At 33.8% G+C, this 26,551-nt stretch overlaps 1 protein-coding gene across 1 annotated transcript in view; it reads left to right on the top strand.

Annotated features, from left to right (window-relative positions):
* The window catches only part of LOC127062071 (uncharacterized), a 29,890-nt gene that overhangs the window by 2,734 nt on the left and 605 nt on the right, over nt 1-26,551 (top strand). Inside the window, exons 2-15 of the mRNA XM_050989681.1 lie at nt 5,428-5,705; nt 17,895-18,098; nt 18,399-18,461; nt 18,574-18,759; nt 18,889-18,927; nt 20,246-20,437; nt 21,031-21,125; nt 21,481-21,717; nt 22,019-22,369; nt 22,876-23,135; nt 23,697-23,875; nt 24,893-25,021; nt 25,274-25,465; nt 25,807-26,551. The exon at nt 25,807-26,551 is cut by the window's right edge and continues 605 nt beyond it. Of these exons, the coding sequence (XP_050845638.1) occupies nt 5,600-5,705; nt 17,895-18,098; nt 18,399-18,461; nt 18,574-18,759; nt 18,889-18,927; nt 20,246-20,437; nt 21,031-21,125; nt 21,481-21,717; nt 22,019-22,369; nt 22,876-23,135; nt 23,697-23,875; nt 24,893-25,021; nt 25,274-25,465; nt 25,807-26,551 (2,978 nt within the window). The 5' untranslated portion in view covers nt 5,428-5,599. The remainder of the gene's footprint in view (nt 1-5,427; nt 5,706-17,894; nt 18,099-18,398; nt 18,462-18,573; nt 18,760-18,888; nt 18,928-20,245; nt 20,438-21,030; nt 21,126-21,480; nt 21,718-22,018; nt 22,370-22,875; nt 23,136-23,696; nt 23,876-24,892; nt 25,022-25,273; nt 25,466-25,806) is intronic.

Below are 26,551 nucleotides of genomic sequence, written 5' to 3'. Positions count from 1 at the left end.
AAGACAAAAACGAAGAGAGTGATCGATCGAGAAATCCTCGATCGAGATAAATACCTAGTCGATGAAATCTCATTACAAAATACTAGATACTCACGGGAGGTCGACGATTTTGTTCGAAACGAATCGAAGAAATAGATACCGATTTCTCCCATAAATGGTTGATCTACGATGTAACGATGTCTTCACTCTCCACTATCGACATCACAATTAGCCTTCTACGTAAACGTAGCGGCTTAGAACGGACAACGTGCGTCGTGCGAACAACTCGACTTATTCTATCGTCTTTCTTCCGATACTTACGATATAAATAATGACGCATTTTAAATTAATACAGAAGAACATAATTTACAACTTATGAGAATTTAATCATTCACTTTGTACATATAATACTAACGCGAAACATTGAAAAATTTTAAAGAGAAATGTAAAAGGGAAACAATACCTACGTAATATAATCGATTATTATTATCTATGGACATTTATATGCGTATGCGTATGTATATATAGGGTGTTCCATTTCAAACGATACGGTCGAATATTTCCGATCCTTATTGATCTTGTAAACAAACGTTTCATATAAAATTTGCCTTTGACGGGCTGGGGATGGAGTGGAGGTGGTGAAGAACATGTAATGTATATGTGTATATATATATTATTATTATTATTATTATTATTATTACGGTTATTTCATAGAGGACGCTATTGTCAAGATACGGAAACTGTAACAATTTTTTTTCTATTTCTCTTTTCTCCCTCCTTTTTTGTTTGAATAGAAATCGATATTTTAAGCCTAATAAAAGTTGTAAAGAATATCGATACGAATTCGAGAAGCATCCGTTATATATATATATATATATATATATATATATATATATATATATTTTTTTTATCGAGTTTCGATGCCTTGAGATTTAATCCAATTGTGTAATCGTAATTTATATTCTTTATACATATACTACATAAGGGGATCGTATTTCGAATGATTACAATTTTAAAAGTGTACGAACAGGAATAAATAAATAAATGAATAAATAAATAAATAAATGAGAAGAAAGCAAGAGAAGAAAAAATGGTACGATGAATTCATTATGAATGGTCATCAAATGTTTATAGGAAAATTGATCGCATTGTTGCGAAGTTTGATTAAACTCGTTGAAATATTGATGAAAAAGTACACTATAGGTACTTCTTGGATTCGTATTGACGTTCTCTAAAACTTTTGTTCAGCACAAAATATTGGTTTTCATGTAAAAATATTGTTATGACTTTCGTACATTGACAAAAAGCGTTTTCCTCCATGAAATTGCTGCGATACATATTACATTAGCCTTTTCGAAATCTAAAAAGTTTTATTTGAAACATTTGTTTATGAAATCAATACGATCGAAAACATTTGGCGATACTGTTTAAAATGAGACACCTTCTGTATGCATATATGTGTGTGTGTGTGTGTGTGTCTGTACACATATATTTTACGTTACATTGAGAAACACTTTCTCATGCATTTGCTTTATAACACGTCAATAACTCGAGGGCTCGTATACCATTCCGCGGAAATAATGAAAATCGAAAAAGTAAATCCCGTCGATTCGTTCGACGTCGAAAAGTGCTCCTTTCATTTTTGTTTTGTTTGTTTGTTTATTTGTTTGTTTGTTTGTTTGTTATATTTTATTTTTTCTTTCTTTTTTTTTTCTTTCTCTTCCCCCGATTCCAATTCGAAAATCTCCAAATGCATTGCCTTTGAGGAATTACTCAGCACTCGTTGAAATTTCATTTCAAATACCTATCGTCGAATATTTGGAGTTAGTACTTTCGATGATTTCACGAGTTTTCCAATCGCTAAAGCCGATTTTCAATGGTATTATTCCCGTGCAAAGGGCAAACGTCAAAAGATATATTAATACCGACGAATTAGAATGTCGTGAAGAAGTTCTGAATCTGTTGGAATTGGAGTTGGAGTCGAATTTAAAAAAAAAAGAAAAGAAAGAAAGAAAAAAAGAAGAAAGAAAAAGAGAAAAAGAAAGAAAGCTTCAACTGGTTCGTAGTTGACGAACGTGGTGCATGCTGATGGGGAGATAATCCATCTTAAATAATGAATGAAAAAGCTTTTTCTCAATTGAAATGCAGGTTGCACTCGTTGCATTCTTTCCTTCTTGCTTTTATCGTAATCAAAATACTTTAGAGATTCGAGGTACATATCTATCTATATATGTATGTATGTATGTACGAATGTATGTATGTATGTAAGTAGATATATATATATTGAGTTAATAAGTATTCTGAAATTACGGCCAATATAGTCTTGATTAAACGAATTCTTTGAATTCGAAGATGTGTTTGTTTCTATTTGTGAACAAGGGGAAGATTTAAAACGTTTTAAGTCGAAGCGTGAATAGTAGACCAATGTAAAAGTGTAATCGTGTTAGTAGTAAAGTTTAGTTAGGTATATATATATACTTATATATATTCACTTAGTAGATATATATATAGATACATACATACAACCATATATATATATATGTATATATATGTATATATAAATACATATATATTTGTAGAAAAGTTTTCTCGGTTTGGTGGTGCTGTTATTCGACGTAGATTCAGAGGCGTCCGACTGCAAGTTTGCGAGAGTGTTCAACTTCGATTCAACTATTTCTCACTCTCTCACTCACTCATTCTCTTCCTCTCTCTCTCTCTCTTTCTTTTCTTTCGTCTTACTACCCTAGTACCACACTAGTAGCAGCAGACTTCTCTACTCGGTCTGCATTATTCTTTAAGCGTTAACGTTTTCCCAGAACGACGATAACGAGAGAAAGAGGAAGAATGAAAGAAAGAGAGAGAGAGAGAGAGAGAGAGAGAGAGAGAGAGAGAGAGAGAAGGAAAGAGAGAACTGGATGCGTTTCTCTGATAATGACCATCATTAGTCACTGTCTCGCGAAGTAACTTCGATTCGATGCTCACGGATCCTTTCGTTTCGTTAAATTATCTCTCTGTTTTTCCCTTTCTCTTTCTCTCTCTTTCTCTTTCTCTATCTATCTATCTTTCTCTCTTTCTTTTTCTCCATCTCTTTTTCTCTGTTGTAAAAAAAAAGTTCTAATTCTATAAGGTCGAAGTTTTAGGTGAAATTTGATCGTACTCATCGTTAGTTCGTAGACATTCCTACGATAAAGAGTCACAGGTGAGTCCGTAGAATTTCTTGTTAACGAACCCCAAGAGAGGATCTGTGTACCGAAGACTCCACTTCCCCAGATTTGTCAGCCAAGCAAGATGGATAGACTTGTCCACGGCACGCTTTTCGTCTCTCCGTCTTTCTCTCTTTCATTCTTTCTCCCTTTCTCTATTGGTCATCTCTTGCATCACCGACTACGTCACATTTCTCATGAGCATCTTCTTCTTGTGTTTTCTTCTTATGCATGTCTAGTTTAACTTCGCGATGTATTCTCTATTCGTTCTTCAAATAACGCGTCGACTTCTGACATAATATACTTGCCTGCAACCGTATTGCTGTCAAACTCTCTGCTCGGACTATTGAGAAAAAATAAAAAAGTAGAAAAGAAAAAAAATTAAACCACGCTTAAGAAGAACGACGTACGATCTGATGTATATCATCTTTTATTTTGTTGTTAGACGGTCGTGTTAACAAAAAAAAAAAAAAAATAAAGAGACAGGGATGGGGAGTAGGAAAAAAAAAAAGAGAAAAGAAAAATATTCTTCGACGCGGAAAATTCACTCCTTTAATTTCTCTCCTTCTTTCTTTTATCGTTATTTTTTTTTTTTTACGCCTTTATATACTGTCTTTATGCATTTTCTCGTGCGTAGTAAAGAAGAGAAAAAGTCAATTTAGGTGTACCTTCGGGATTAACGATTATGAAGTAAACTTATTCAACGTTAAGAAAATAACTTGACGATGTCAGATAATTTCACATATATATTATCGGTATATATAGCTATTTATATGTATATATGTGTATGTTTAAATAAAAGGAAAAAAATATCGTTTGTTATTCGTCCAAAAAACTCTTTTGTTAAATAGAGGTCAAGAGAAACAATTAAAAGTCCAAAAAAGAAAGAAAGAGAGAAAGATAGATAAAGGAATGCAAGCAAAGAAACTATCTCTTTTATTGAAAAACTAAAAGTAAAGAAAATACTACAGAGTTGAGAGAAAGAGAGAGAGAGAGAGAGAGAGAGAGAGAGAGAGAGAGAGAGAGAGAGAGAGAGAGAGAGAGATCAAATCGAAGGTAAGAATCGATTGGAAGGTTCGAGTGGATCCTTGAGAGATCTCTTGCTGAAATTCCGGCTCTTCGAAAGATCTTTGAAAGATCTTCGAAGTTGATCGGTTAGACTGCCGTTAAGAGTGCTGCTAACGTATCAATAAGTGAACGGTGGTAGGAGAAAAAAGGGAAGGGGTAAGAAGTAGAAGAAGAAGGCGGAAACGAAGAGGAAAAAGAAGAGGAAGAAGAAGAAGAAGAGTAGGAGTAGAGGGAAGAAACAGTTCGATGAGAAGCAGGAAGGGCATGAGTTCTTTATTCCTAAAAAAAGAGAGAGAGAGAGAAAAGAATAAGAAAAAGAGAGAGAGAGAAAGAGAAAGAGAGAGAGAGAAAGGATAAGAAGGATAAAAAGAAAAAAGAAAAGGGAAAGAAAGGTTAAAAAGGAGAGGATCGGAGAGAGAAAGAGATGAAGAAGAGGAGGAGGAGTAAAAGAAGAAGAAGAGAAGAAGAAGAAGAAGAAGAAGAAGAAGAAGAAGAAGAAGAGAAGGAGGAGTACTGAGTTGGGTAAGGTGAGGGCTGAGCCTCCTACGGGTGAGTACCACTCACTTCATTGACTCGTGCGTACGCCCGCACGTCTGTCAGTTCATCCTCGTTCGCTCATTTCTCTCTTCTCTCATCTTCCATCTCTCTCTCTCTCTCTCTCTCTCTCTCTCTCTCTTTCTCTTCATCTCGAGAGCGGCCCACTCACAGGAGATCGTGACTTTCCACTATCCGACTCTTTCCCTCTCCCTTTCTCTCTTTCTCTCTCTCTCTCAATTCCTCGCTCACTAACTCTCTCTCTTTCCCTCCCTCTCTTTCTCTCTCTCTCTCTCTCTCTCTCCCTTTCTTACTTTTTCTTTCTTTCTTTCTTTCTTTCTTTCTTCCTCGTTCATTCTCGGAGGATCTTCAAACTTGTCGGTGGTTTGAGTCGAGTCCTCGCCGAGTCGACACGAAGTGGGTGGTCACGCGTGGGACCAACGAGTGACCTTAGCCCGAGGTCGCTCCTTTTCTTCTTCTTCTTCTTCTTCTCCCTTTCTTCTTCTTCTTCTTCTTCTTCTTCCTCCTCCTCCTCCTCCTCCTCCTCCTCCTCCTCTCCTCCTTCTCCTTCTCCTTCTTTTTCTTTTTCTTCTTATTCTTCCTCTTCTTCTTCCTTCTCTTCCTTTTCTTAACTCGTCACTAGAAGAAGAAGAAGAAGATTACCCGGCGCCGGGTTCCGGGATCAAGTTCGATTCACCGTAGCGAGGAAGGGTAGTCACGAGAAAGATCTTCAAGGGATCTTCTCGTAGTATCTCAGACTGGGTGAAGGTACCACGGAAGAAGCCTCACGCTGGACCTACAACCGATTTGATAGGATGACATTGAAACTGATCACTGGGATCAATTTGGTCCTGATCGCCTTTATTCTACCGCAACACGTTTACTCCAGTGAACAATCTAAGTTTCGACAACTAAAGCCAGGTTAGTGATATTCGTGATTAGTTTAGATCTAACCGTGGTTAAATTTAAATTCTATTTACTTGAATTTTTCTTTTGTTCCGATTCGATTAGATTTGATTCGATTCGATTCGATTCGATTCGATTCGATTCGATTCGATTCGATCCTATCTTGTTCGATCGATCGATAGATCGAAAGACTCGGAAATAAATGTTCGAGTGATTAATGTTCCTTTCATTTGGATGACAGCTAGCTCGTTCATTCATTTGTGAAATCCTTCTCTCGTATCGTATGGATTAGTGACAAGGACACTGTCATAGTCGTTTGATCGATCGATCGATCCAATGTTTTCTTTTTTCTTTCTTTTTCTTCTCTTTCTCTCTCTCTCTCTTTCTTCTTCTTGATCTCGGTCTCCAATGATTCTATGATACTTGTATCTATATGTATTAAAATTGATTCGTCAAAAGACAAATCGAAACAGAAAAGAAGGATACGAAAGAGCGAAAGGAAAAAAAAATAGAAGAAGAAATAAAAAAATAAATAAAAAAGAAAAGAAATAATAGAAAAAAATAAATATCTTCGTGATATGTGTTATTTGAAATTCGTGTTATTCGTATATGGTTGTACCGTTAATGCGTTATTTGCGTATCGTCGTGAGCCATCGTGCGTATGATATTTAATAGAAAAAAGGTCCCTCTTGTGTTTGCACTTCGTTAGTACTTCGTAAAATAGGTTGGCTTACGTGCTATGTACATATATGTATATGTATGTGTCCTATGTATGTTTGTACTTAACGTTAAGGACAAGCACGTTTAATGAGAGGAAAAATATGAAACACGATTCCTGATGCGGATAAACGTAAAGAAAATTTACCAAAGCAAAAAAGAATAGGACTCGACAAGCGTTTCACCATGTAATAATAATATTATTTTTATTATTATTATCATTATTATTATTATTATTATTACTACTACTACTACTACTACTACTACTACTATTATTATTATTATTATTATCGTGGTATTCCGCATATTTTTTCCGATAAAAAATTCATGCTTTGTATTCACGTCGATGTAAAGGGTTGATTCGGATTGAAATTTCTTTTGAATTATCCATCGCTATTGTTAAAATGATAGAAAACCCGTCGAAAGGAGATGATGAGTGGCAATCGACGATCAATACGTGATAATTAATATTAATGTTTAATAATTTATTTATACATTATATATTTACAAATATTAATACAATATAATATCTTTTTATCAGAAACTTAATCGATCCCATGCTTTAACGCGGACGATGCTTTGATGAAAATGAGAAAGAAAAGAAAAAAAAAGAAAAAAAAAGAAAGAAAAAAAAAGGAAGAAAAAAAGAATTCTAAATCGTTAATCGCGCTTGAAATGAATAAAAGATCGTGGTCAATCATCGTGTACTACATTATTTACCCTATATCGCATAAAGCCAATGGGAAATAAAAACAAACAAACAAAAATATGGACAAAAAAAAGAAATTGCAAAGCTAGAGAACTCCGATCTTCCTGGATTCTCGTTTCAACTTTTTACACCCTTACATCAATTACCTCCTCCCGGTGTGTCATTCTCGTGTCTCGCGATCTGGACTCTCTCTCTCTCTCTCTCTCTCTCTCTCTCAATCTTTCTCTCTTTCTTAGTCGATTCGATCTCGATCTCCGCTCATCGTCGATCCCTTCGTGGATCGCCTCTAAGTGATTCTCTTTCTCTACCCCGTGTCGGTTTGGCTTGCCGTAACGAATGAATCTTGCATGGTACAAGCCGACTGGTTCTATATATCATCCATCTTGGAAAAGATCCGTATCTCTCTTTTTCTCTCTTTCTTTCGTTCTTTCTCGCACATTCACATACGAACGTACACATCACATATATACGCACGTACACACGCGCGCGCGCATATATACACAAACACATACACGTACTTACCTACGTATTCTTGATCTTTCCAACTCCTCGTTCTCCTCGCGCAATTTCGTGCCAACTCTCGACTATCTCTACGTTCGAGGCCACTCGACGATATGGAACTGTCTCGTTTTATTGAAGTTATGCAGCAACATCTGCCTCGTGATATATGTATGTATGTATGTATCTATCTATCTATCTACCTATCTATCTATCTATTTTATAGTATAACCGTTGTGCTCTCACTCGTCGCAGTACTCGCACGAAATCTAAGATTTTTGACTCTTATTCGATGGAGCTCACCTTCGGGACCGTCTTTTGTACGCAAAAATCGAATCGATATATTCCCCTTGATCCTCCCTTTTTCTTCCTTGGCTTTGTCCTCTTTTTCTATTTTTCTTTTTTCTTTCTTTCTTTTTGTTTTACCTTTCCTACCCTTTCTCGTTCCCCTTTCGAGCTGCTTTCTTAGCTATGTTCTTTGTTTCTGTTCCTTTTCTCACTTTTTTCTCTGTTTTTTTTTCCTTTTTTTATTTTCTTTTTGTCTTCGATCACGAATATCGGAAATTCGGAGAAATCCATACAATGCCCTGAACTATTCCGATATGCGAGATCGAAAGAGTTATTTCGTAGATATTTGGAAATAGAGAAAAATCAAGTTGCTATATCGAAAATAATAATAAATTTTTCTTACTTTTTGCTACTTTTTTCTTCCACACTATCCGAATGGAATTTACCTCTCCATTAAATTATGATTCCTTCGATAATTTTTATCGATTATCAATTTAACGATGTGGAACAATATATTGTTCGATAGAACAAAGCGATAATTATGAGATTATATATTATGGTAGAAGATAATGTCTAACGTTCTAACATAGTAAGAAATATTCTATCCCGCGAACGTATGCGGTATCTCGGTAACAGTAGGAGCGTACAGTAGCAGGTGCATTAGGATCAGAAGAGTAAATCTATTAGGAGGAGGAAATGTAACGAGAATTTCTCCTCCTCCTCCTCTTCCTCCTTTGCTAGGGAAGATTCAAGCGCGTTAATTAGCTTACTAAGTGCGACACACATACCTACGTACTTACTGGTTCCTACGTACGTTGAAGAAGTCGTTTGTCGTATCTCGACGTTGGAAATTAATAGTTCTAGCTACGAAAATGGCATCGTGCGATATGTGTGTGTATGTGTGTGTGTGTGTGTGCGTGCGTGTGCGTGTGACCAGTAAAACGATGATATCAAAGATAAAATTGAAAGCGATAACAAACCGGTAAATATTCGTGAACGTTTATATTCTATTTTTTTTGTGTCTTCTTTATTTTTTACTCGTGGTTATCGAATAAATCTGAAACTTTTGCGGTCGTCTATACATATATGCAAATATATATTTTTTATTTTATTTCATTTTATTTTATTTTATTTGATAGATACCCTCAAGTTTTTATCGGATTAGCAAGGAATATATAACGCGACTTACGGTATGGTAGGATAATGTTAAGTTGATGAATTAAATGGAACCTACTTCCTATTCAGATAAAGTTTGATTTTGAAAATTTTGCTCAATGCATGAATTTATACTAATCCTTTGGATTTATATGTATGAATGAAAATTGAAGATAATAATGGCCAAAGGAATTTAATCGGGCTGATTATTTATAGGATCAATATTTTGAATAAATGGTCAATATTTATAATAAAATATCAGTACGAGATACAAGTGATGCTAACACTTAATTATTTATACCGATTGAAATATTCATATATACTGACCATTTATTTCACATCATATTCTCCATTAATTAATAAAAAATATCTATCGAATAAATAGAAACGATTTAATTCGTTTCAATGGTTTAATAGAGAGTGAAAAATTGTATAAAAATACGATTAAGATATCATACATTTCAATTGAAATTTCAATTGGGGTTGAATAAAAATTTCGATACGAACGATGATTTCATGATATGAATCATCTTACAAATCGGATATAAAGGATATCCTACGATATAGTTGACCTAATGTCATCCTGTAGAATGTATCTCTTTCATACCGAGGTGTCTCCGAGCAACGCATCGTGAATACCGAATTAACACTCGGTTAACTTCCGAAGAACAAAGTCATTTGCATGTTACACGCCGGGTTCACCTTCTAGCGTGCATACGATTTACTGTAGACAGTAACGGTTGTAAGTGATTCTAGTTTCTCAGTTGCGGGCGCCACAAGTTCGCCAATCCTCTTGCTCCTTGCCATTCGTTGCTTCTCCCAATTTCTCTCAACAAAGGAAGTCCAACCGGTGTTACTTAATAATCTTCTTTATTATTGACCAAGATGTTTTCTATGTTCTTACAAAATTCTATTTTCTTGAAAGAAATTAATTTCATTCTTTTTTCAACAAATATTTTCCAACAAATATTTTGTTACGTATCATAGAAACTTTTCTTACATTTTGGTTACATCTTAACAAGGGAAATTTAAATGTTGTTATTTAATAATGTTGTTTATTATTAATCAAGATGCTTTTTATGTTCTCACAAAATTCTATTTTCTTGATTAGAAACTAATTTTATTTCTTTTTAAAACGAATAATTTCTTATATGCATATTGTAGAAAACATTCTTACATTTTGTTCATATATAAAAAAAACGATTTAATAAATGTGAAAATTTATGTTTGAAAAGAAAATATGTGGATCGGGCAAAATAAATGCGTTTGTTCTTTTTTTGTTTGTCTTTCTTTCTCTTTTTTTCATTTTTTCTTTTTTTACTTCTTGTTTTTTTTTTCTTTTTTTTCACTTCTATGTAAAACAAGTATCCCATCAGAAATTCCTCGAACGTTCTCTCGAACGCTCCGTTTAATTCTCAGCAAACTTTTTCACCTCTGGGTCGGTCACGTCTATTCACGTAATTCCCATGTTAATGTGGGATTAAAATAAGAACGGAGTAAACAAAAGGAGAGAAAGAAGGCGGCACAGCGCGGCGAAGAGAAAAGAAAATCGCGTAGCTTTACTACTGGTAAAACAATTTCGATCGTTCGTTACCGAAGATTTCGAAGGTAACTCAGGTCTCGTGAGTGCCGTTTAGTAACATCGAATTACGAGCGTCTTTCGATTCTACTAATTCATGAGGTCTCTCGCCTTCGAGAACTCACCGATACATTTAAACCACCCTTACCATATCTTTCTAATCTATGTAATTTATTCTCTTTATCGTTTCTTAAAAATCTCTTTAACTTATGCTTAATCTTAATCCGAAGTAACAGAATTTTTAATGAACCGTAAAAAACGTTCTATTAAAACGATTTATCTATATACAAAAATTATATTGCAAAAGTTTAGCAAGAAATTTATTAAAAAGAAAAAAAAAATGGGAAATGTAAAAAATGATCCGAGAACAATATCGCGTGCATTTGCATCCTACAAGCTTCTCTAATCTAACAAAAAGAAAATAAATCTAAACTTCACGAGGAATAATAAAAATCATATTAAACAACAATTTATAAAAAAAAAAAAAAGAAAAGTCGTCACAAACGTGAAATTAAAATGAAGATATGATAATATCAATGCAACGAGATCATCGATTAAAGAAAACAAACAAACAAAAAGAAAAAAAGAAAAGAAAAAAGAAAAAATCATTTATATTTGATCAATTGACGGAAGCAGATTAGAAAGACAAAAAACAAAGAGAAGAGAAAAGGAAAACAAGAAAAAAAAAAAACAAATAAAAAAAATCGGACGAATAAAAAAAGTAGAATAATTAAGAACGTTTAAAATCGAATTCTCCTTTAAAACTTAAAGGATACAAAAGACGTGCAAATTCTCTCTCTCTCTTTCTCTCTCTCTCTCTCTCTTTCTCTCTCTTTCTTCCTCTCTTTGCACACGATCGCCCATTAAGAAGGGACAATGTGAATTAAGTCGTGAATGCGATTCGTATAGCCTTGCAGCTTACGTATGTACGTACGAGAACATGGCCAAAGCGGCGCATGCATTCGGCTATGCAGAGAGCGCATAAAACGCCTAATTATTCGTTGCATGAATAATTCAGCTTACGACTTAACGTCTGGCTGAGAAGAGAAAGAGAAAGAGAGATAAAGAGATAGAGATAGAGAGAAATGGAGAGAGAGAGAGAGGTCGAAGGCCAGACGGAGGGAAAGAAAGAGGAAAGAGCCGAATGAAAGCTACTATTAGACGCTCCGTTACACAGGAATGGCTAAAATTAACGTCCATTCCTCTCTCTCTCTCTTTCTCTTTCTCTTTCTCTATCTGTCTATCTCTTTCTCTCTCTCTCTTTTTCTTTTCCTCTGTCTGCCTGTTCGTCGCTCTCTCTTTCACTTTGTATGTTCTTTTAAAATTTTTTATTTTCTCTTTCTATGCCTCTGTCTTTGTTTCTCTTTGTCACTTTCTCTCTCTCTCTCTCTCTCTCTCTCAAACCATTTTTATTTTTTACCTTTTTTATATAATTTCTCTTTCTCTTTCTCTTTCTCTTTCTCTTTCTTGATTCTTTTTATTTCTATTATTTGTGTAATATCTATTCTTGTATTTATATTTTTCTATATCTAACACACGCAAAGTAAGTTGTCTTTCTCTCTCTTTCTCTCCCTTTTTCTCTCGTCATAAGGGAACGAAACAACAACGAACACCCACGTGTTTCCGTGAAACTTGAAACCTGTTATATACGCGAGATACCAGGAGAAATAAAATGTAAAAACAGAAAATGGGTATAAAAAAAAAGAGGGGAAAGAAAAATAAAAAGGACAGAGAGATAAAAGGGAGAAGGAGGGATGAAGTAAAAAAACTAAAAAAAAAAAAATGAAAATAAAACAAGAAAATGGAAAAGAGAATGAGTGAGAGAGAGAGAGAGAGAGACACAGAGAGAGAGAGAGAGAGAGAGAGAGAGAGAGAGAAAGAGAGAGAGAGAAGAATAAAACTTTGTGTCATTTTCGATCCTTCTTCGTTCTTCGCCATAACTGTAAATTATTTTGACGTAACTCTTATCATTCCTATTTTTTTCTTTTTTCTTTTTTTTCTCATTTTCTCTTTCTCTCTTTCCTTCTCACAGTAATAAAATGGAGAAACGCGATTCCCGCTGGAGAAAGAATGTTTTAATATCGAGATATGGGATATTTTAATGCGATTGATTAAAAATCTAAATCAATATTTCCATTTATATAAATATGTATGTATATATGTATATATGTTATAAAAAAAAATATATTCACACGTAAATGCTTTTCCGTATGCAACTATTTAAAAACGTAATAATAATAAATAAAGATCTCTCTCTAGAGATCAGCTTTAATAAGCTTTGCAAACGCTAATCCACTTAACAATATTTTCATTTGTATATAATAAGACAATGAGAGAGAGAGAGAGAGAGAGAGAGAGAGAGAGAGAGAGAGAGAGAGAGAGAGAGAGAGAGAGAGAGAGAGAGAGTTAAGTAAAATTAAAATTGATGATAATATTTTTTGATACTGTAAAAAATAAATGAAAAATATACGAATATATATGTATATAATTTATATAAAAATTATGTATCATATATTTTCATTAAATTTTGTTTTGGGAAATTGGGCATTGCTCATGGCAAAAATGAAATATAAAAAATAAAGAGAGAAAAAAAAAAGAAAATGCAAAACATAAATTAATTAATTGAACAAAAAGAAGAGTTAAAAATTGAAGAAATTTATGTAAATAGTCATAGGATAAATAATATCAAATCGTCCTGCTTTATTTGGCGGCCATTCGATCTTCGTTAAATCATGATCAAAGTGAACGGGAAAATATATTTTCCCTCTTAGAGAAAATATACGGAGCTAGTTTTCTCGGAATTATCGATTATCGAATCGGTAATTAACGTTACGCGCAAGTGGGCGTGTATTTCCTCGTTCCATGATTCATTCAGGAGAAAAGGAGTCTCTCTCTATCTCTCTATCGTATACTTGCACATACACACACACACACACAGAGACACATCAATACACATTAATACACATACATAAATACATATTAATACACATACGTAAATACATATTAATACACACACATATATACACACACACATACTCATAGGCATACATATAAACATCGATCATCTCAATTCTCTGCTGCTATGCCGTTTCACGGACTCCTCCAAGTCATTGGCCAGGTGTGCAGGTGAAGTCGACGCCGCGGGTCACTCATTTATCATTGCATAAGATTCAGAACCTGTTCCGGTCCATTCATCGCCGCTCGCCTTCTATACTATATAGCACGTACATATATACACCTTCGAAAGTGATTGCCTTTCGTATATAACGTGCAACCTCCACGTAAGGCCTCTTTTTTAACAGTGGCGTCGACCTAACTCACTTTTATCGCATTAAATTATAATATCGTCGTTTAAGAAATTAGAGGAGAAACAGAAAAAATAATAACATTCGTTGTTAATTGTTGAGTGGTATATACAGAATAGTCCATTTAAGTAAGACCACTTAAATATCCGCTTGAATTGTGACAATGTAAAATATATTTCTTTACTTCAAATGAATTATATCAAAGGATCAATATACGGTAAGGATATTTCCTTTCCAAGATCATTTCTTTTTTTTAACTATATGTTCGTTAATTATATTTTTTTTTAATTATATAATCCTTCGATAATATTCATATTTAATAAAAAATACTTTTTCTGCGTCTCAATCATAATTGTAAGAGATATTCGGGTGGCTTTATTTAAATGGATAGCACTGTAGACACATACACACACACACACACAGAGTATCGTCAATGTGTTATTAATAAAAGTGAAAAAAAAAGCAGAAAGAAAAAAGATATGTATATCGAGTACTCGAACAGTATGGTTTTTATATTTGCCTAATATATTTGATTAGAAAACGAAAAGATTTCGTAGAATGTTAATTACGGTAAAGCGCGTGCTTATCTCGACACCGTCGACGTTATAAAATATTTCGCGATAAATGGCCGGGCATTACGTAGTGACACGACTATGGTAATAGCCGTGATTTCTGCTCGAAGAGCGATTATTCAACGTGGGAGAGGTTCGTTAACCGTGGAGGTATCGCTTCGAACGATCAATGTTTTATGTTGCCGATCGGTCTATAATATAACAACGAGAGTTTGTTAATAAATAGTAATGAGAAATTGATTGGAAAATTGTCTCTGAGAAATCTGGTAAAAAAAAAATTTAACGATGGTCGATTAAAAAACAAATATATCAATGTACGATTATCATTGATCGATAGATCGTCGTTCCATTTCGATCGATTTTCGATGATATTTAATAATTATAATTATATCGAAATTTTTGTCCCGACGATTTATATATTATCATTTGAAAATTGTAGTTATCGAGAAACGATAATGATTGATCGATAGATCATAGACTTATTTCGATGATTCATTTCTTCTAATATTATTTAATAACATTACAAAAAATTATTTCTAAAGGATGATAGCTGTATCGATGATTTATGAATTATAAATTAAAAATCAAAAATATTGAAGGATAATTATGATTGATCGATAGATCGTAAGATCTATTTCGATATATTTTCTATTATATTATTTAATAATTATACAAAAATCGTGTAATTGTTAAGAAAGAATAATAGATAATTAATTGCTTTTCGATGATCTTCCGAATTTTGTAAAATAATTTTTAACGGATTTCACTTATATATATATATATATATATATATATATATATATATATATATATATATATATACATAGAAAGTACGATATCTACTTATTTTGAAAAGACGACTTTGAAAAAGACGAGGTAGTAGAAAACGGTTCTTGTAAAGCTGAGCCAGCTGCTTTTGGCAAGTCGAGCCCTTCGAAGGTCAGCCCTTTTCGATCGTTTCATCCTACGCGTATCCTCCTCCCTCTCAAAAAGTTGTACCGTTATCCTTAGAACATCTCTCTCTCTCTCTCTCTCTCTCTCTTTTTCTCTCCTTCTCTTTATCCTCCACTTGATTAAGGACGCGTCATCGTCGATTCGACGTACAACGATTTATCAGTGCCAAACGTTTATTTTAAGTTACCGACAAGGGCTTCGAATACTACGAGAATTTCCGATTCTGTCGTTTCATTGTTAAGATCGAGAAATACAAAATTTTAATGAGATTTTCTAATATGTGTGTGTGTAATACTTTGTATGATAATGTTTTTTAACAGGAATAATAATTCGATATCAAGAGAATTATTAAGTACTTGAGTTTGATTTAATGATTATAATATTACGAAATTTATTATGAAAATATAGGTAGAAGTTATTTATACATTTTTCATGTTATGTATCTGTTTCTAATATTATCATGTATTTGATACTAACTATTATATATTGTTAACTATATAGATAATTAAAGATATATTAATTTTGACTATAAAGTTTTTCACGCGGAATAAATAATCCGATTTCGAAATGATTATTAAGTACTTTTGATTGATTTGAATATTATGAAATAAGCTATGAAAATATGAAAGTAGAAATTACTTTTAAATCAAAGCTGATTATTTATTATATATCATACATGATATATATAATTAATTACATAGATTATATATATCATTACTTCTATAGATAATTAAAGATATATAATATAAATTTTGACGATAAAATGTTTTCAAGAGAAATAATAATTCGATTTCGATATAATTAAGTATTACTGTGATTGGCTGCTGGAATATTATGAAATTCGTTATAAAAATGTTGGTAGGAGATATTTTCAAAGGATGACGATTCTATACCCTCGATATACGTATTGTAACGATCGTATTACATTCAACGAAATGGCACAAAATCGATATTACAAACGTACGAAGTATCGGTTTTCGACGTTGAAATTGAAAAATATAATAATACTATCTCTAATCTGTGTACTAAAATGAAGATTTCGTTGGTTCGCACCTAGGACGATATCGGTCGATTCAAATCGAAGGAGTATCGACTTTCCAATTGAAATTTAAGAAAAAAAAAAGAAGGTAAAAGGGAAAAAGAAGGAAAAAAAGAAATAATACAAAGAAAAGAATGAAAAAAGATAAACAAGAAGAAAAGAAGAGAAAAGAAAAGAAAAGAGAAGAGAAGGAAGGGAATAATTGAAAGATTAAATAAATTTGAAAAAAGAAACAACTAGAAAAAAAAAGAAATAAAAAATTAAAATAACCAAAAAAAAAAGATAATAAAAAAGCAAAAGCCGATTCCTTCTTTCCTAGAAAGAAATTCAGTCGAGTTCGGTTATTAATTGAGGACGATCACGCGATATTTCCTCGCGATACGTCGACCCGTCGCGAATTTATCGTTGCGCTCTCGCTGATTTATCTGGGGGAATCCGATTTATCGGAGTGTCCCAGCAGCAGCCATGGTGTGTCCTGCATGTTGAACGTGTGTCTCTGTGTACGTACGTACGTACGTATGTATATATGTATGTATAGATGAATAAGAGAGAGAGAAAGAGAGAGAAATAAAGAAAGAAATAAAGACAGACAGAGATCGGTAGGATTCAAAAGCCGATTGGTCGATTTTGTCGCGGGACTTTTCGAAAGAACTAAATAGATACTAGTATGTATGTTCTAGATACTATCTAGAGAGAAAGGGATAGATAGATAGATAGATAGATAGAGAGAGAGAGAGAGAGAGAGAGAGAGAGAGAGAGAGAGAGAGAGAGAGAGAGAAAAGGAGAGAAAGAAATAGGAGCAAGTTAAATCCTTCGTTCTATTTTATTGTCAGAAGGGATCGAATTCGTCGTCAATTCAATTTCGGTCGATTGCTAAATATGCACTTTTTCTTATCCTCTTTTGTCTTTCACGTTTATCTTCTTCGTTTAGAAAAAATGAGAGAAAGAGAGAGAGAGAGAGAGAGAGAGAGAGAGAGGGAGAGAGAAAGAGGGATATCAACGAGCTTGTTGTTCGTCGTTATTTGTTACAAAGCAAATTATCGATCCGTACGATGATATTGGACAAGCTCTCCCTTTCTCTCTCTTTCTCTCTCTATCTCTCTCTCTCTTTCTTTCTACGTATAAAAATTTATAAATTAACTCATACATTTTTTATGCGCCCGTCGAAACTATTCTCGGATCGATCCGACCACGATTGCTGTTTTCGGAGAGAATTTTCAACGATAGAGAATACATTGGACCAGTCAGCAAAGTTTTCCCATTTATAGATATATGAATGAATAAAAAAAAAAGAGAGAGAGGGAGAGGAAGAGACACAGAAAGAAAATTATGAGAATAGCTCTTTGATAATGGTCAAAAGTTGGGATTCGAAAACACATTGTTCGCAGGGTGTAGATACGATGGTCGTCGATATGAGGAGGATACGATGGTGAATACTACCGAGCCCTGCTTGCAATGTCGATGTATCGAAGGTGCACTCAGATGTCGACTAAGAGTTTGTCCACGTCTACCAAATTCTCCGCCTTCTGGTTGTCACATTCGCCAACCCGAAGAAAACGTTTGCTGTGCCGAACTGATATGCGGTGGACCACGTTAGTACGATGATCATTTCTATCCTTTAAATTTCCTTTTTTTTTCTCACTCTCTCTCTCTCTTTCTGTCTTTTTTTCTTTTTTTTTTTTATATGTATGATCAAACAAGCATATAAAAAAAATAAAAAGTAAATTGACTTTTTATTATTGTTACAAAATCAATATCAACATCGGAATTAGAATCGAATTAATTATATATAAAATCTAAAATATCGTCGTGATTAAAAAAAAAGGATATTCTTTTTTATAAAAGTATATTTTTTAATTAATATTCGATTATCTCGATGTGTGATCGTACAGGTGATACGGAGAACACGTTACGCAGAGCCAATACTGAAAAGGAGGAAACATCGCTGGATGAAGGTTCTTAATTAACAGATATTTATGATAAACAAGATTGATAATTAATTATTATTTGAAGGAGGTTGATTATTAATTTTCTTTTTGTTTTTTCTTTAATTTTTTCCACAAACAGGTTGTCTTCACGAAGGTGTTAGGTACGGGCCGGGCTCGGCTATGAAGGGATCTCGTAGATGCGAATATTGTTATTGCATTTCCGGTGCAAGGCGATGCATCCGACCAAAATGTTTGTTGCCTCTACCGGGATGCATTCCTCTTTACACCCCTCATTCTTGTTGTCCCGTTGCATACAATTGCACACGTGAGTATTTATATTTTTTATTCATCTTTTAATCTCGTAAAGAGGTTCCGGGAAAGAAAGAAAGAAAGAAAGAAAGAAAATAAATAAATAAAAATAAATTTCTTCCCTTATTTTTTTTTGTTCACAAAGATACACGAGCATCAACGTCCGCACCGCTTTTTGGTAACGGTAAGTTTGAGAAAAGAAAAAAAAAAGAAATTATTTCGTTTCTTTTTCTTTTTCTTTTTCAAATTATTTATCGACGTAATCAATTAATGAATTATATTTAATATTTATTATGTACGAACGTTCGTTCGTTCGTTAATTCGTTCGTTTTGTTCGTTCCGGGAAAAATTATTTAGATATTCGTTTATAAGATAAATACGATATAAAATATAATTATTTAATTATAATAAATCGCATTATCGAGTATATATAATAAAATATCAAATTGTATGAAATTTATAGAAGAAACTTTTCAGAGCTTAAAACTAACGCTTAAAATCTTGAATTCCTTTCGTAAATTTATCGTTGATACCATCAAACGTGAGATACGGTTAGAAAGGAAAGAGGATAGAAAGATAATGGTGGATCGAACATTTTCCAAGGCAAATAGGAAACGTAAAGAGTATTTCGAAGTTCCCACTATCGTTCGCCGATTCCTTCGGAAATGGAAGATCTACGTCGAAGTTAATGAATAATTTAACGAGTGTAAGAACAAGAGAGACACAGAAAGAGAAATAGAGAGAGAGAGAGAGAAAGAGAAAGACAAAGAAAGAGAGAGAGAGAGAAAGAGAAAGAGAGTTAAGAGAAGGAAAATCAAAGTGACGATTGAGAGAAGAGAAAAGGGTTTGGTGGTATCGACGTTACACCGTATGATTTGAGATGGCCCTGGCAACCACCATCGACCACCAACCACTAACCCTCGACCTCTGGATTCACCCCGTCACTTTTCAATCATTTTCGTTTGAACGAATCAACACGAGCACTAGCTTTCCCTCGCGAATAAACGTTAAAATCGTAACCTTAACCATAGAAACTATTTCTCTGGTCCGTCAACGTTCACGTTCAAGCATACTTTAACAACCTCAAACGGGACCGTGAAAATTCGTTAGATTTCAACCCCTCTGAATCGTCGTCGCGTCGGATCTTCTCTTTGCCATGACGAACGAGACTACGACCGTTAAATTGGTAAATACCGATTCAAAGGAGTTCCTCGTTAAATCCTAACTCCCTAAACATCAAATACCGTGTTCCGAGTGGTGGATACCAAAGGGTCAGCTTCTTGTGTAAATAACGTTTAAATGTTCCTAATGAAATCGTTTCGATATAAGATAGAAAATTATATAGTTATTTTTATATTAAAATTGCATCGTGATGTAAATAAGGATTGCTAAGAAAAAAAAAAGAAAAAGAAAAAGAAAAAGATGAAAAATAGAAAGGAAAATAAAAAGAAAATAATACATTGTTATCTATAATATAAATCTATTGTATAATGATGCTTTAGGATGTCGTGTAGGAGATCGTGATTATGGAGAAGGTGAAATGGTACGTGAAATCGATTGGAAGACGCCTTGTGACAATTGTTTTTGTGCTATGGGCACCGTAAGGTGTGTTCCTTTGGCTTGTGCACCACCATTACAAGGTTGCAGCCCAATTGTCCGTGATGGACAATGTTGTCCATCTACCTACAATTGCAGTGAGTATTACGCACGTATATTGTCAGGGTTGTAACGATATCACCTGCTACCTCCCCTAAACCCCCTATCCATCCATCCCTCCATTCCTCCATCGCTCTAACAAACTCCAGCCATGATTGTGTATTCGGACAATAATGGGACTTCGTTAATTAATTTCATTTCATTAACTTGTAACTTTCCGTACGAATCAATCTAACAAAGAAATTTATTTGGGTCGATCGATTATTATGAATCCATCTCTCCCTTTTTCTCTCTCATTCGATAAATTTCGATTTTAATTTTTTTTACTCGTCACAATCGTACTTTCATTATATATATATATGTACGTACGTGTTTTATATTTTTAAGTTCGAGAAAGTATTTCAAGATCGTTCCCACGATTTCAAGATAATTTGAGAAAAAGAAAAGAGTAAAAAGAAAATAAAAAGTCCGCAGTTTTATGTAACGTTGAAAGATATAAAGAAAATAAGAGAGTGAACACAATCTAGGCCGGACGTATTGAAAAGAATCTTTGGCCCTTTCACAAGCCTGATTACCATTTATGTGTTCTACTCCGAAGTGATATAAGAAACTGACAGATTAAACGTTCAAGGCGGTAGCATCGAGGTTAAGGCCACCCAGAACTACGCTTCTTATGCTTTCATCAGCAAGGACTATGCCAAGTTTCGCAAGGAGACCAATTTCTTCGTACGTTCCATTAATCAGCTTATCTTTTGTTCCTTTTTTTTTTAATTTTGTATTATTATTATTATTATTATTATTATTATTATTATTATTATTATTATTATTAGTATTAGTATCATTATTATTACTATTATTATTATTTTTTTCGTTCCTCTTTTGTATAGTTAAAAAGGATGAAATTTTTTTTTACTTTTACTGTTTCTCTTTCTCTCTCTCTCTCTCTCTTTCTCTCTGTCTGTTTCGAGTTACTTTCGAGTCTCGTCGTGTAATTAACGAAAAATATCGTGCAGAAAATACTCGAAAATCCAGCCTTTGTCCGTGACATAAGACAATAAGCCACGAACGATCGATTGTCCAGCCTGTGATCGACCGTACGACGATTCCATCCGTCGAAGGACGAGGTCATCGAGTAGTGGACGAAAGGATCGATGGTAGGACGATCACTGTCGACGGTGAATCCTCTGTTACCGACGACTCGACATCCTGGCCTTCGACCTTCCCGACCGAAATAATGGACAACGAGATCCTGATCGAGACGGTGCCCTACACGAAATCGATCTTCGAACCAAGTATATCAACCACTTCGAACGACGAGGTATTCGAAATATATACTGTGTGACTCTGTGAATGTTTGTATAATACAATGTATTATATAAATATAATATTATATATATATTTGTTATTTATTTATATAAGTTTATATAACATATTTGATAATAATAATAATATATATATTTTCATTGAGATGAAATATTAATTTATAAAAAGATGATTATAAGTTATTAAGCTTTTATATTACTACTATTATTATAATTTCTGATAAAATCAATTCGTTAATTAATGAAATTAGATCAATCCATTGAACTCGTTAATAAATGAAAGCTTCTCTTTTACAGATAACCACAAATACGGTACGCACGATACCGGATTCGATTTCGTTGAATAGAGACCTTAATGGAACCACCGAGTTTTCCAAGATCTATTCTACCAACGCTATTACGGAAACCTCGTTCGTTATAGCCAACGATTTACCATCAACCGAAGAGATGACGACGTCGATGTTAGAATCCACGACGTTACCTATCGACAACTTTTCGTCGAACGTCTCAAAAAATTACGATTTAAACTCGACGAGAAGTGAAGATAAAGTCGATCGAAGAGACGAGAGAGAAAGTACAACCGAGATTAACGATGAACTTTCAACTAAATTGGAAATTACGACCGTCATTTTGGAAAATGAAGAAAGTGTACGTATTGATTATGGACTTTATTTTATTTTATTTCCTTATTAGGTTACAACGTATACGTTTCATTTTCAATATATAAAAATAATAAATTTAAAAAGTCGATATAACTTCCGACAGCCAATAATTAGACAAGTTTAACAATTTTGATGTTAAGTCGACATAGAACGAAAATATTTGCTATAATATTCTTTTAAGAGATAATTAAATGTATTCTGGTTACTATTTCGGATTCTATTTATTTTCATCATATCTTTTCATCATTATAATATCATAATAATATCATATATAATATCATAATAGGCTTCAACTTAAACACCTAATACAAATATATATATATAATATAAACATATGTAAATAAAATCAAACAAGGAAGATTCTTTCCTTTCCTTTTTTATATTACTAAAATTCGTCTCGTAAATGATTAACGTAGTAATATATTTTTACTATCCCCTCCCTAGCCTAAATACACGCCATTTTGATTGAACGTGCAAACGTTTCCATTTCAGACGACAGGAAATATCGATAAAGGACCCGTCAGCGGTTCATCGTCGACTATACTCATGCCGGATGACATCCTCGCGGTGAACGTGACAGTGAAGACGAATGTCTCGGTAGGGCATATACAGGGTGTCACGATAAATCCAATTAGATCCATCCCGCCGGATGTCGAGGCTATTCTGAACATCACTCATCGCGAGAAAGGCGAGGACTATAGCGAGTACGATTACAGTGCACCGACTTTACCTCCGTCATTACCGAACGTCAGGTGTGATTTCTTTTTTTCGTGTTTTTCTCTTTTTTTAATCTCTTTTTTCTTTTTTCTTAACTTTTTTTTTTTGTTAATTACATCCATTAACAACAATTTTTTCCATCCCTCTTCATTCATTTCGTACAATAGATACATTTGGGATTGGGCCAAGATATGATCTTTAAAAATCAGTCATACCTTTTCTCGATCAGCTTCGAAAGTCTCGAGAAAGAGATAACGAATTTGTAAGATGACTTAGAAACTTTTGTCCCACCCTGTAGAATCTCATCGTACGTCGACGACCTATAGAATTTTCTGATCTTAAATGGCCTTGTTGAAAGGGTTTTTATTTTTAATACTTTTATGTTTTTCTATGAATATTCTTTTCGAATTGGAAACTTCAATCCTATATGTGTATATATATATATATTTATTTATATAATAATTGGAACGATGTTCTTTTTCTTTTTTTTTCTTTTTTTTTTCTTTTCAGATGAGAAGAGATTTTAAACGAAAATCTCGAGGAAAGAGTAAAAAGCATAAGATTTTTGTTAGAAGGATTAACGATTTCTTTTGTAGGATAATTCCGTTCGTTGCTGCGGATGCTTTGGTGAAGGACAAAGACGTTCCATCGGCCGTCACAGGATATCCTTCCGGTTCGGTAGTCGTGCCTCCTGAATTGCGGCCAACCGACACGTCTGGCTTTTACGATATTGCCACTCAGGAGAACGGGTTCAGTCCTCCTATCGAGACCGAAGGTACGCACGTCAGCCTGTTATATGACATAATTAAAGTAAATTGCCTCTGGAGATATCGCCTATCGCGCTCGAGAGAGATAGATGTATTTAAATTCTCTGAATATAATGATATATAATCGACAAAAGGATCAACATTTTTATTAAACTACTGATTTCACGGCTATCCCGTGATATGTGTAGTTAATTAATTGAATATCTACAAAATTAATTAAATTAGCCGACGAAGGCTAATTATGATTTAATAATTGTTATAATTATAAATCCACCCACTTTTCCCCTCTTCGACTACCTCGACTCTCTACCCCTGAAAATAGGTAACACTCTATAACTTTGTCCATAATTTTGAGTGCCTGATTGATAGGCAATAATTTATACGCGTGTACGTGTCTAATGAATTGTAGTCTATATACAGGGGCTGGAAAAAGAGAAAAGTAAAGTTTCTTACTATTACCGATATATCGATGATGTTTCGCGGTAATAGCATTGATATGAATAATTATAGATATAGTTTTTCTATCTGTAATTATTCGTACCAATATATCATGTTTGATTTTTATTTAAATGAAAGGCAACGGGAGAGAAGAAAATTAAAAGCAAAAACAAGGAGAAAGAAATGGATCAAGTCCTTTGTTGCTTGCTTTGAAGATATCGTAATTTTTCTTTTGAACGATCGTGTCAGAATTTAAATCGCTTTTCGCGCTTTTTAAAAAGGATATTAGACGAGCTCGCTAACGAAGAAAGTTGCAAAGTGGACGTTCTATTGGATGATTTACAAGGATATTTTTCCGATCCGTAACAATACTATCGATCCGCAAGAATCTCGAGAACTTTTCTTGCTGAGATTTCTTCTTTCTTCTTCTTTTTTTTTCTTTTTATTATTTGTCTTCAGATTTTATTGATCCCCCATTCCCCTATACTATTCTTCTAACACGAAAATTTCTCTTCTGTTATATTTCATTCGAAAAGGTGGAGGAAAAAGGGGAAGAATATTCCGAAAATTGTTAAACTTATTTCCAGGTGGCTTCGTACCAAGGGAACCACCGTATTTTGACAGTTCTTATCATTCGACGGATTTAAATTTGGAAATTGGTACAGGTGTGACCGTGGTCCCGGCACAGATTACTGGACCACATCGTAAAAACGGTGGTAAGATTATATAAATTATATGCGATATTATATTTATACATATATACATACATACATACATATATATATATATGTACATATATGTTTATATATATTTATATGTTTATATATACTTATATATATATTTTTTTTCTTTTGCTGAATTTTTTTGCTGAACAAGCTCCAGAAACATTATGGTTATTAAGAGCAATTAAAAAAAGAAAAAATAATTTATAAAGATAAGCGTTATCATACGTGCCCGCTTAACTTTAGACTTGGCCAGTAATTGTCTCTTCGAAAGCCGTGAGTATCGTCACGGTGAGATCCTACCTAGTACCGGTATTTGCATAATTTGCATGTGCTATTACGGGAACGTCGTGTGCTCTGGCGAAAAGTGTCCACCGCTTAAGATTGGTTGCCAGAGGCTTAACACAGCTGAGGGATGTTGCGGAAAAATTACGTGCGGTAAGTAAATCGTGTTCGATCAAGTTTCAACGTCGTTAAAAGAAAGAAAATCTTAATATGAATTTTTCTTTTCTTTTCTTTTTTATGGGTACGAACAAGTTTTTTCTCTCTCTTTTACCCTCTTTCTTTTTTTTTTCTTTTTTTTTTCTCTACTTCTTACGAAAATAAAGAATATAATATATCTCTGCGATATCTGTTTTCTTTCTTTTCCTTCCTTTCCTTTTTTTTTATGGATATGAAGAAGTTCTTTCTCTCTCTTTCTCTTTCTCTCTATTTCTTTTTTTTCCTTCTTCTTGCAAAAATAAAGAATAAAAATATCTCTGCAATATCCGTCTTTACAGTGAATGCCGAAGAATCACCAACGGTGGTCCTGGATCGTGTAGACTCGACTGCTCCTTCTCAACGACAACCCATCGTATCTCCTGATCCCTTTCGCGACGTCATCAAAACGGAACCAGCTCCGGATTTGCCTTCTCTCATGGAAGACATGATACCTTATCTGGTCGAGCACGGTATTACAACGCCTAGGCCAACGACTCCGATGACGACAGCTACTCTATTACGAAATCAAGCAGGATCTTCTCAACATATTCACAAGCATACTTCTAATTTCGATTATATGGATAAATTACCATTGATTCATCCACCCTACGATTACGGACAAGAAATCAATGTTTCTCTACAACGACCAAAAAACGAACAAAACTTTAACGATACTCCGCATAACAAATATCCGAGCTCTTTGATCTATAAAATTACAGAAGCTAACATTCCAAATGTTTACAAACTCGATCAACCGGTCAGAGTACCGAATATTGTTACTCATACGGACAATAACACTTTCTTCAATATTTCCGACACGTTAAAAAGCAATTCGAACCAATGGAAAAATTCAACTATGGATATACAATCGAGTAGAATAAAAAACAGGACTATGATCGTTGAATCTACCGTACGTACGCCCACGACCACTACCAAAACTTTGGAATATGAAAAGGATAATATATTCTCTTTGGACAATGTCCTTGAACTTTTATTCTCATCGGACGATTTTTCTTACAACGAACGATATAAAGAAACGACGAA

Source organism: Vespula vulgaris, chromosome 1 (genome assembly GCF_905475345.1).
Source record: "Vespula vulgaris chromosome 1, iyVesVulg1.1, whole genome shotgun sequence".
NCBI classification, from domain to species: Eukaryota; Metazoa; Arthropoda; class Insecta; order Hymenoptera; family Vespidae; genus Vespula; species Vespula vulgaris.
Note: the sequence above shows the minus strand (reverse complement) of the source record. Positions and strands in the feature narration are given on the sequence as shown.